This window comes from Symphalangus syndactylus, chromosome 4 (assembly GCF_028878055.3).
Source record: "Symphalangus syndactylus isolate Jambi chromosome 4, NHGRI_mSymSyn1-v2.1_pri, whole genome shotgun sequence".
NCBI lineage: Eukaryota > Metazoa > Chordata > Mammalia > Primates > Hylobatidae > Symphalangus > Symphalangus syndactylus.
In genome coordinates, this window is record NC_072426.2 from 88,091,421 (window position 1) to 88,103,861 (window position 12,441).

Here is a 12,441-nt window from a genome sequence, read left to right on the forward strand (position 1 = left end):
AGTAATAAAAGCGATAACCAGTCCCTCAGAACCCTGAGACTTTGCTAAGATTTCACAGACATCTTTGCTCAGAGGAGAATCTGTAACATACTCTGTCTCTGGAACTGTACTGCCCTGTGACATCAGGGCTGCAATTGAAGTAAGAGGCGTATTATCACATAGCCATCTCCCCATTTATATTCAAATGTGTTTCTAAGGGGTGACAGGCAAATGATATAAACTGTGTTGTGTGGTCACTGTGGAGCCGGATCCCTGAATTAAGCTTTGGGGGCTAATGTGGTATTACCATAAAATGCTCCCTCAGGTTGAAATTTCTCTTCTTTGTGCATTTTTAAATTGTCGAATGGCTTGATTGAATCGTTCCTCCTCCGTGCTGCACACACTCTATTAGAGGATTTCAATCCCTCCCCCTCTAACATCCCTATTTTTTAGGGTTTCCTGTACTCTTCCATGGCTAAAAGGTTTTTGTCAACCTGTTGGTAGAAGCCTGTCCTCTGGAGCTTCACCGAGCCTCCCCATACCAGCTACCTTGGATTTCATATCACTTTCAATGGTTTACTTAGCCCTAAAGGCCCATATGGGAGCATTTAACATGGAGAGTGGGGAAGGCTTTGTCGGAGACAATTGCACAGGTGTTTTCCTTGGGTGCAACTGGCTGCTGTTCTGGCTGCAGGTGGCCATGTGTGCATTTGGAGCCCAGGAAGCCTTGGGTGTGGACAGATAGCCCTCTTCACTCTTCACACTGTCCCCTCAGATTCAGCAGTGAGCAGAGCTCCCTGCCTCCCCTGTGCCCTCTGTTACCATCTGCTTCCTCCTGAGGCTTGGCTGTGGTGCCCTCTCCCAGGACAGCTGGACTGGCAACAGTTTGGCAGAGAGACTTCACCTGGCGTGGATTTCTCAAGCTGTGATATCTGGGTGTCAACTTGTCCTCCCCGCTGGACCCTCTGTCAGCTGCTTGTCTAACTTTGCTGGCCAACCACAACCTGTCTGAGGATTTGGTCAGAGGTCAGTTCCTGCTGTTTGCCTCTGTGATGTCTCCCTGAACAGTCCACTTTGCTTGATTAATGACAGAGGGAAGAGAAAACTGGGCTCTTTAGAAGCCTGGAGGAAATGCACCCTTTCTTAATGAAAACATTTCCCGCACTTCCAGCTTTGGTGTTGGGAGGATAATGGTCTGGTTCTGACCCTGGCCTGCGATTCATCTTCCTTCTCCTCCAAGGATGATTTTTACTTTGATAATGCGGATGCACAACAATTCCCTGGGCCCCACAGCATAACAGATGCTAGGCTGGAATACCCTAATAAAACGTGACTGAAGTCTCAGATTTACTACAGAGAAGGCATGTGCTGCTGCCAGGAAGGCAGACAGCCTGGCTACCCGGCAGGCACACCCTCCTGTCCTCCAGGGGCCTCTTCCCCACTGATGGGGGCAGAGATCTTAGCTGGATCGACGTGGGAGCCTGCAGCACTCCTGAGGGGCTCAACACACTTCATGGGGGGCTTATATGCTCATTATCTCTGGTCCTGATCCTGCTTCCAGGGACTCAATAACTGACCAGAACACCTGGGCTTCCAATGTGCCTGGCTTCACCCTGCCCAGTGCTTGCCCAGGTGGAAAGTCAGTGCCTTCCTGGTTTCAACAAGACAACAAATTCCTTTCTGCACAAGACATCCACTATCGTCTGAATGTTTGTATCCCTCCAAAATTTCTGTGTCGAAACCTAATCCCCAAGGTGACAGTATTAGGAGGTGGGACCTTTGGGAGGTGATGAGGGCGGAGCCCTCATAAATGGGATTCGTCCCCTTATAAGGAGCTGAAGAGACCAGAGTTCTCCTCTTCCACTCTGGCAGGACAAGATGAGAAGGCACCACCTATGAGCCAAAAAGCACGTCCTCACCAGACACAGAATCTGTAGGCACCTTGATCTTGTACTTGCCAGGCTTCAGAGCAGTGAGAAGTTAAGTTTCTGTTGCTTATAAGCCACCCAGACTATGTTTTTTTTTGTTACAGTGGCCTGAGTGGACTAGGGCAGCCTTCATGTCTCCTCAGGAGCCTCAGAGCTGGTGTTACACGCGGTGGGGAGTTGGGTGGGGCATTTGCATTGTAGCTGCTCAAGCAGGATTCAGCCTTCAAAGCCCCTCCCTGCTGGGGAACGTGCAGTATTTCTGAGCACTGCTCCCCTGCCCCCAGTGCTCCATTATCTCCTTGTCTTGCTGGCTTCCCTGCCCTCCCTCCATTTCCTCCCTCTGGGTCTTGATTCCTTATTTTCTCATGAAGATCAATTTAACAGTCTTGCTGGTGGCCTTTGCTCCTGCTGACACAAGGTATTTTCCTAAATAAAATATAGTTACTGATGTAATAGAAATTCTGGTAATAACTTTTTTTAAAAATCTATTTTTCCATCCCTGGTCCTCAGTCAACTTCTTGTGACTCATCTCTAATTATCCAGCAGCCGAGAGTGTCCATCTGGGTCTCTCAAGAGCTTCAAGCCCCTAACAAGAGCTCACGGCTGAGTTCTCTCCTGCTTCCCAGAGATGCCTGCTACCTTTCCCGTTATCTTTCTGAGGACCCACCTCCTGCATGGGTAACTGATGTTGGAACTTTACACCTTGCCAGGATCCTGCCATCTCAGGGAAATGCATAGCCTGGGATTCTGTTGGGAAATGGCCAGTTCCACATTTATTCACACAGAGCTCCCATCTCTGTCCCCAGCAGCCTCTATCCACCACCACTTGTCTTCTAAGAAGAGGCATTTTCTTTGCAAATGCCTTGACATCTCTTTAACTTTATGTTTCTAAGAACGTGTTTAGAACTGTTATTCAACTTTCAGTAATTCCATAAATGCCCATTTATGCATTTGTTATGCATTTCTTCTTATGTTAGACCTTTCGCAAATTCTTATAAACCTCTCAAAATTGGGAATTTTAATTTCCATGTTGTAGCATGTTCTGATTAGGTAAACTGGCATGTGCACAGGCCCAGAGGCCTAAGAGAGCAGGGGAAGAGTTCATTGTGCCTGGGGCAAGGGGTGAGAGGCAAGAAGTTGGGAAGTAACTTGGAGGGGACAACAGCGACTGGGGCTCTGCCCTTGGTGATGTGATGTGGAAGACTTGTATCTGAGAAAGGCAACTCTGTGCAGTGTGGAAAGGGGGGATCTGAGGCTGGAGACAGGTTAACCAGTGGTTACCATCTCCCTAGGGAAAAATAAGGGCACCTGAACTCCACCCCAAAAATGGGAGGTGACCATTGAGTGAGGCCATCTGGAGGCTTCCCCAGGACTGAAACCCCTGAGCTGGGAGAGGGTGGAGTGCAGAGCATGTGCCTTCCATGGATGCTGGACTGCAGCTGGCCTTTGTTCCAGCCATACCCTGCCTGCCTTCCCCACCTCCCCTGCACACCTCGCTGATCTCATTGCAGAATCCACTGTGCCAAAGGCTCCCGTGGCTGAGCCAGCCTTGCTATGTGAATGTCTGGCTTTTGACTGCAGCGGGCCACACTGTCTCCCTCTCAGGAGCCAGAGTCAGGGTATTATAAAGCTTCCCCCTCCACCCCCCCACCACGCAACACATACTCTCTGAGCCTTCCTGTATTGGTACCTTTTATGAAACATCCTAGGGGCAGAGAAGTGGCCTTTCCCTTAAAGGGCAGCCCTGCAACACCTCAGATCATGTAGCCCTGAAAGGTGCGGCTCAGACCCTGGGGGCTGTGGCAGCTGTGGCTGTGCTGCTGGGGCCTGGAGGAGGCCAAGGACATGTACACAGGTGAGCAGATTTCAGGTGGGACTGGGAATTAATATTCAGCGCTGATTCTTGCTTGATCTCTGACCCTCAAGCTACAGGAGTCAGACATGATCCCTTCGTGCCTTTGGAAGGCTTTAGGGACCAAGGGGCTTTGTGGGAGAGGATGAGTGGTGTTGGAGGATACAAATTCATTTTCTCAGTAGTCCTCATGTTCTGCATCCAGACTCGGGCTGACCCCAGCTTCTGGGGACATCCCTGGAGGAGCTCTCAGCTCATACATATTGAAATCAGGAAGCTGCATAGATATTTTATTTGCCTCTTCTATTCATTTCTGTCTCTCTCCCTCTAAAGATGAAGATGCATGCAAAGATCTTAGAATAGTACTTGGCACACAGGGGTATTACCATCTGCATTCCACAGGTGGGTAAATCAGGACTGCCACATTGCACCTCTCCAGGGGCCCAGATCACACTGTATTTTATTGTTATCAAGATAAGTCTCAGAGCGTTCAACAGCTTTTTCAACATCACTCAGCAAATGGACGCTAGTGGAGATCTACTTCACTCGTTCAATCAACACTTATTGAGTGCTTGCTGTATCCACACACTACTGTAGAGACCTGGGGTCCAGCAGTGAGCAAAGCTGGTCCAGGTTGGGATGAATCCAAAGCTGTTGCTGATCCTATTAGACCACTTGCCCAAGCTGCAACCCTAGTGTGAGAGTTGTACTATATGGTAATTAGTGAAAGAGGAACTTGTCATAAATCTCTGGGGTGGCTAAGTGAAACTATCCAGTCCCTCTTCCAGCTCTCTCCTCACTTATAATAGAGCCCACGAGCTCCCAGGAAAGCCTCAAACCCTTTTCCTGGCTTCTGTCTGGCCTTGACTTCACTCCCTCTAGCATCTCTGACCTGGTTCCAGGTATTGTGCTTTGCAGCCAGGTCTCTCCTCTGCCATGCCCGTGGCCTTGACACTTTGACCTCTCTTTTGCTTCTCAAATTTACTCTTACCTGGAATGCTTTTTTGGTTCCTGGAACTTTATGCTGCAGTGCTCCTAGGTCACCCAGAGCCCTGGGCTCCTGCTTGCATGGGGAGGAGGGCTTAAATAGTGACAGCATCTGCTTGCTTGCCTTACCTTTGCTAATGGACTCTGTGCTGTGCCTAACCTACAGTATGAGGGAGGGAGGCAAGGACTTCTTCAAGCCAGGCCTCATTCTCTGCACCTGTGGCCTGTGACTCCAGCCTAGGCTGCTGGCCCCTGGTGGTCAATGACGAGTGAGCATCCATGCATCTGGGAGCCTCCGTCCTTCCAGACTTCCTTCCCAGGGGCTTGGCATGACCAACCCTGACACTGGTATCCAGTCATCTTCCCTGAGGAAAGGCTTCTCTTATGTTTATCAGGCTCTGGAGAGGGCCCCAAGCATAAACTGCCTTTCTACCATCTACTTGTGATTTTTTTCATCCAAAAATCCCTTCTCTGAATAGGTTGTGAGATTAGGGCCTTTTCTACCCTCTGCATCCCCACTAGTGAACTGTCAGCTAAAGTCAGTTTGCACAAAGTAGGTTGTCTCAGTAAGGATGCTGAGGTTGGAGGGCAGATGGGGGAGCCACAGATTATTACTGCAGTGTTAGATTATGCCCAAGGCAGGGAGAGACAACATCTTACCCGGGAAGAGTTAGGAGTAAGTGGAGTAGATGGAAACAGCTCCAGGGAAAATCAAGAAGATGTTTTGAGGAGGTTTTAGACAAGAACAAATTGCTGTTTGAACAAAGGAGGCTCTCTCCAAAGTCTAAGTTGGAGGGATAAAATCTCTTTTATCTACTGCCCATTTTCTATAATTTCTCTTTTTTGTAAAACATGGTTAGTGTATGCCTTCTGAGAAGATCCATCCATCCATCCATCTATCACTTCATCCATCCATCCATCCATCTGTCACTTCATCCATCCATCCATCACTTCATCATCCCATCCATCCATCCGTCCATCCATCCATCCATCCATCCATCCATCCATCCATCACTTCATCACTTCATCCGTCCATCCATCTACCCATACATCTACACACTCATCTATCCTTCCATTTGTGCATACATGTGTCTACCATGTGTTCGGCCATGAAACATACATTAAGCACCAGCCATGCGCTTTGATTGGTGCTGAGTTCTAGAGATAGTACTTAAAGAGCTCAAAGTTGGCTGAGGTAAACACATTCATGAGCTGACAACATATATAATGGAAGAGGGTACATCTAGGGTGATATGTGGGCAGTGGGAAGGCCTGCCTATCTATGCCTGGAAAAGAGCATTGCTCAAGCCTGTTCCCGTGAACTGGGATGTATTCACCCTTCCAAGCAGACATACCTGTGGGAGGACTGAGGGCTTCCTTTGGCCTTTCTGAGTCATGTCCTGCTTTTTCCTCTTTGTTCAAGACCTCTCTGCATTCATACATTTGTTGAGTACCTTAATGCATTGTGAATAGAAGCGCTGAAGTGAACGGGAGATTCCACTGGGTTCTGGTCAGAGCCACAGATGAGCTGGTGCTGTGGACTCTGCCCTGATGTGTGAGTGTGTGAGTGGGTGGGGGTAGGGGTCAGAGAGACCTGGCTGGTTAAATAGCATCAGCTATGAGTGGGTGGCTGGTAGACCCATGAATGTCTTGAGAAGAGAAATCTTCCCATCATTAAGGATTCTCAGCTTCAAGTTATTCTCTTGGGAAAAGAAAAAAAAAAACAACAAAACAACAAACCAATTTTAAGTGGCTTATATTCCTTATAACAACATCTCCATCATGGGTTTGTTTTCCAGAGGGGAGGAAGACTTATCAACACATGCAGTGGTGGGGGCTCCTGAGGACTGGGGAGTTGACAGCAACAAAGAGTGAATTAGTCCTGCTCATTGAGGAAATGATCCCTTAGGCCTCAAGTGGCTGAGGGCACAGTTCTGTCATGGTATTCCCTGTGCAGTAGGGGGTGAGCTCCCGGTAGGTGGTGGTACTTAGTTTTCCCCCTGCTGTCAAGTAAGCTCTTGTGTGCTGCAGGCCCCTGAAGAGGGTCAGCCCAGGCACTGACCTAATGCTCCCCATCAGCTCAAGGCTCTTGTTTTAGCACACTGTTGACATCTCTGCAACATCTGGCCATCCTCCTCCTACCTGTCACACCTACAGCATGCAGAGGCCCTGGGCATGCAGCACACAGTGGTCAGAGCTGGGGGACAGGACAGTGGCAGACAGGACAGAGCTCTTTAGCAATGGTCTGTGCACAAGGATACCCACAGGGGAGGCAGTCAGCTCTGCCTGGATGTGACATGCTGGGAATGGCCCTTGAGGGCTGGACAGGCATGATGGGGCAAATGTTTGTGATGCTTTGCACCTCCTATTGTCTTATCTCAGACTTCAGCTTCAGTTGCTGGAGAGTTCGCGCCACTTAAGTTCTGATCTAAGGTTCTGCTTTTGGAGCACCTGGACTAAAAAACATGAGGAAGTAAATTGCAGGCAGAGAACAAGGCACAGAGCTGTTGTGGTACAGGGACATATTGAGGAGGGTGGGAGTGAGGCTGGGGGAGGAGGGGTTCTTTTTGCAGCCCAAGGAGCCTATTTGATCTTCCCAGGAGTCCTGCGAGGCTGACATGATATCCTATTTTTATCTGGTGATTTTGTTTTTCTAAAATATTTTTAGCAGACGACTTGCTGCTTAGGCGTTCAGAGAATGGTCCCCTTGACCCACTTTGGCTGAGGGTTGTTTGTGCAACAGTTATCAGTGGGAGACCACAAACCTGACTGAGGGTGGATGCTACCTCGCCCTCACCCCCTTCCCTTCTCCTCTTCCTGTCCTTTGTGCTCCAATGTCCCCATGGAGGGCTAGGGTGATGTGAAGGTCACATCCGAAAACAGGGCTGTCCTTCTCCCCTGGGAGGGCGGGTGCTATCTTCCAGTTCCTCCACATCCCGATCGGGGTCTGTAGCCACACTCAGGAGGCTGAGCCTGGCCTGCCCACCCTGGACCCCACACATGGGTTGGGCCCCGATGTTGTAGTGTCGTTCTTCACACTGCTACCCTAGATTCTCAGTCATGGCCTTACTCTCCAGAGCTCTGAGACAGGGATGTGTCTCCTCTACCAGTGAGCTCACATCAGTCAACTAAGCAGAAGGATAGTCCTCAGATGGGCACAGTTACAAATCCCAAATGTGTTCCCTGGGTGGCAGTGACTCCACTGCAGAGCAGGCACCAGAATCCTCATCTCTTGTTACCACCGTCCTCGCTGTTACCTCATCACTCAGGCCACCATTCACCCTAGGCCTGTCCAGTGACCAGAGTGGTCTTTCTGGGGCCCAGGTCTGATCTCCAGCTTCCTGTACACTGACCCAACAATGGCTTCCTTCTCCCTACAGTCACCTCTGTTGCTATTCCTCCTTAGTAAGTCCCTAAGTCTTTGCAGGGCTCAATCCCTGCTTCTCTCTTGATCCTGCTCCCTCTGTATTGTACCCATTGACACAGTCGTCTTGAACTGCTTTCAGTCCCTTTAACCCAAGGATCCACCAGCAGTGGCCCATAGAGCAAATCCAGTATATTGCCTGTTTTGGAAAATAATGTTTTATTGCATATGGCCGCATCCATATGTTTATATATTGTCTATGGCTGCTTTCAAGTTATAACAGTAGGGTTGAGCAGTTGCAAAAGAGACCACTAAGCCTAAAATCTTTATGAGCTGGTCCTTTACAAAAAACTCTGATGGACTGTGCTGTACCTGGCCCTGTCTCTTGACACCTTCATGCCCTTGCAAATGCTGTGCTCTCCCTTTATCCTACTAATCCTTCAACACTGAGCTTTCTGCTTATCCTTCCCTCCATCCTCCCTTACCTGAGTGAGTAACTTGCCTATGTGCACATCTCAATCAGCTACAGATCAGGGTTCTCCTTGTTGATGTACAGATGCACATCCCACTCTAATTCCTGAGGCAGGGCAAGGTCTTATTCCATTCAGTACTCTAGAAGCTGGCTGGGTTTTTGAAAGTACACCTAAAAGCCGAGGATCTTGGCATAGATACTGGGCACCACAGCTTAGTGTTGGCATCCTGCATTCCTCCTCCTTTCTGTGAGTTTCTCCAAAGCTCTCTAGAAATGCACCTGTGGAAAGGGTTTCACTGCCTCTGTCTTTGCAGATCTCCAACCTCTATCTGTATGACAGTGTTCTGATGCTGGCCAACGCCTTTCACAGGAAGCTGGAGGACCGGAAGTGGCATAGCATGGCGAGCCTCAACTGCATACGGAAGTCCACTAAGCCATGGAACGGTGGGAGGTCCATGCTGGATACCATCAAAAAGGTACATGTGAGGGGGCACCCCTAACCTGGCCAAAGACAGGCCCCTTCTTATATCTCCACTGTGTTCCCCTCTAGCAGCTGGCCTGAAGCTAGGCTCTGTGTGGCTGCCCCAGTAGGCCCCTCCCCATTCCTCTCTCCTTGTCATTCTTCCTGTCCCAGCATCTACACGCCAGGTGAGCTGTGGTCCATGAATACATACTATCATTACTGTCTTCAATTTAATATAAGAACTTCTGAGAGGTTAAGCAACTTGCCCTTGGCTGCAAGTAGGTATGAAATGGAGGCAGCTGCCTATCCCATGTCTGCAAGGTACCCCTCTATGCAGACCACCACTCCCCAAGAAAGGAGTGCACCTGTATGTGCGCTTGTGATATATCTTATGTGCTGAGGAGTGATACCAAATTAGAAAGCTGGATTTGAAGTGAACTGAGTAATCTATGGACGATTTGTTAGAGTGAATTCACTTTTAGAGGCTTCTAAAGAGCATTTAGGGAAATCCATAGCATTAGGAGTTTAGTCACAATGAGTTGCATGTGGTTTCAGTAGCAGGGAACATGCTCTAGTGTAGGTGAGAATCTACTACAGCCCAGGGCAGAGCCAGGGCCCCTTCTGGGCCAGGTGTTTCTGGGACTCTGTAGGCTCACAGGGACTATGAGAGATAAATCTTGATGAGAATCTCACTCTGGGCTTGGAGAGAGAAAGGGGCTCACCATGGCTCCCTCAGCCTCCTGCTGCCTCCTTCTCCTATGGAGCCCACTGAGCCAGTAGAGAGAGGCATGGAGACCACAGCCAGTCTATGCTGGAGGCTGTGCTTTGTACATATTTTCTCCTTTAGTCTTTGTGGGTTCTATGATGTGGAGCTAATTAACTTCAGGCCAAAGCTGGGAGATGGGCAATGTGCCCAAGGTGGCACAGGTGGCAAAGCCAGGATCCAAGCTCGGGACCTGGCTGTGCCCTCCAATGCACATGTTTGCTGCCCGGCAACTTACCATTATGTGTCTGATATGTCTCCTGTTGACCTTTGAATTTCGTCTTGGGTCAGGCTAAGGTGAACTCCTGGAAATGATTGCAAGGGAAGGACTAAGCTTCAAGAGGGCAGGAACAAAAGCTGCTACTGTTTAATCTCATGGCTAGCATGGTGCCTGGCACATAGCAGGGACTCTAAGCATATAGATGGTTTGAATGACAGGTGCAAGCCTTACGGATTTCTCCTATAAACAAATGTCCTAGAAAGTACTGATCCTGCTCTGAGGGCCTAGGACCACCAGCCCGTCTTGTCCTCATTACAGCCTGTCCATGGTCTCAAGACTCTGATTGCTTCCTCCTTGGTGACCACTTCCTTGCTCCTCTTAGCCTTTGGGACTCCATCCTTTACCTTAACCAGATTTTCCAATGGGTTTTTCTCCTCTTCTGCAGGGCCACATCACTGGCCTCACTGGGGTGATGGAGTTTCGGGAGGACAGTTCGAATCCCTATGTCCAGTTTGAAATCCTTGGCACTACCTATAGTGAGACTTTTGGCAAAGACATGCGCAAGGTAAGCCTCAGGCTCCTATCTTCCAATCTTCCTGCTATGGTGCCACCGAAGACAGCAACAGCTACAGGGTCCCTGGGCTGCCAGCAACTGTTAACCAGCACAAATATCCTCCCTCCTAGTCTCTCTCTGCTGATGCTACCATTGGCTGGTGTTTATAGGGCATGCTAGGGAGTAGGTGCAGAGAGGTTTCCAAACAGAAATTGCCACTAATGGAGTCTCTTTGAGTTGAGCAGGGGTACCTGGTAACACCTGGGTCCTACTGCTTGGATCAGGGGGCTGCATGGAGGCTACAAAGGACAATGTGTTTTCTCAGAGCAGTGAAATCAGCCTGACCACAGGGACAAGTGTGAATTGTGGTTGAGGCAGGAGGCAGAGATTACAGCCTGAGTGTCCTCCAGATCCAAGAGTGAGACAAGGCCACAAACAGAAAATGGAGCTGCAAGGAGGGTGGAAATTGGAAAATGCCAGAGGCCAGCAGAAAGATAAATGAGAGACAGACGAGTTGAACAACTCACACTGAGGTTTGGCTTTTTTATTTGGTGCTGGTGCTGGTGCAGGTGGCAGCCTGGGTCTTCCCAGTGATACTTTCCCTCTTCTTCCACCTCTTATGGATGATAGAGAACAGTTTTTCAGGATTGTGGATAGTGGAGAGTGGCCTTTTATCCAGGGTGGGGATCCCCAAAGTTAAGTGGACCGATGACACCAAGAGTCTAACAGGGCTAGGACAAAGAGGCCAACATGGCAAGTAAGGGCTTGGAACAATTATCCAAGTGAAGGACCTCGGATGTGGTCACTGTGAGCCAATGTGGAGCTGATGGTGGGTATCCTGGTGTGGTCAGTGGCTGGGTCTCCTGGGCCCGGCCAACTCCACTGGCTTGGATGCACTTCCAGAAATAGCCTGTACAGGAGACACCAGAGATGGGACTACTCATGGTGTAGATGGGCCACAGCGGCTTGGTCTTCTCCGGAAATAATGAAAGCATTGACTGATTGGCATGTACTCAGGCACAGCCTCACGTATTCACAGACACGCTCACACACACACACGTACACACTTCACACACTTTGAAAGAAGAGGCTCTACTAATGATGGTGCCTGGAGCATGAAGCACAGTCCTCGCAAGTAATGAGCTCTCAGCAGGGCCTGGATAAGCCTTCAGCAAAGAGCCCTCTAGCCTGATGTCAGCACTGGCTAGGAGCAGTGGAGGGGGAGGCAAGGGCTAAGTGATGTTGGGGTACTGAGAATCTGGGTGGGGGACTTCTTTGGTTTTGCTCCTGAGGGCCAGGGTAGAAAGATGCATGTGTGGACTGGTGGAGGGTGTGAGAGCTGGGGAACAGGGAGGGAGCAGTGTAGAGCTCATCAGTGACAGATGGGGCAGAAGACAAGCTCCCCAGGGAGAGACTGGGATGGCCTGGGTCCATGTGTGATGGGGGGTGGGGGATTTTTAGCCCACTCTGTGATGGAAGAGAGAGTCATGGATTGGTCATATAAATAATTGAAGTTTTGATAATTTGCTGTGACACAATGTCTGACATACATGGCTTGATGGCATTTTGGAGCTCAGAGGTTTGTTGATGGCATCCTAGAGGGAGTCGGCTAGCAACTATTCTGTGACTTCCCATGGAGGGCCAGGGTGTGACCTGAGATGTCCAGGAAGCCAGGGCTGGCCTATGATGTCTGTTTGGAATGCCTAAAGCTGTGAGACTTGGTAAGGGGATGGGGATGGGTGGTCAGCATTGGTCTGGGTCACGACCACAAGAGATATGGTCTTGCATTGGGACTCCCACCAGGTAAGGAGGGCTCTTTCAGTCACTCTGGTGTGAAAAAGCTTGCCAAGTGTAGCTGGC

The 12,441-nt window shown here is 49.5% G+C and overlaps 1 protein-coding gene across 4 annotated transcripts in view; it reads left to right on the plus strand.

Moving 5' to 3' along the window:
* The window catches only part of GRID1 (glutamate ionotropic receptor delta type subunit 1), a 782,044-nt gene that overhangs the window by 511,176 nt on the left and 258,427 nt on the right, over positions 1–12,441 (plus strand). For all 4 annotated transcript variants that reach the window (XM_055275485.2, XM_063638138.1, XM_055275486.2 and 1 more), the window contains 2 exons: positions 8,897–9,058; positions 10,474–10,593. In XM_055275485.2, the coding sequence (XP_055131460.1) occupies positions 8,897–9,058; positions 10,474–10,593 (282 nt within the window). The remainder of the gene's footprint in view (positions 1–8,896; positions 9,059–10,473; positions 10,594–12,441) is intronic.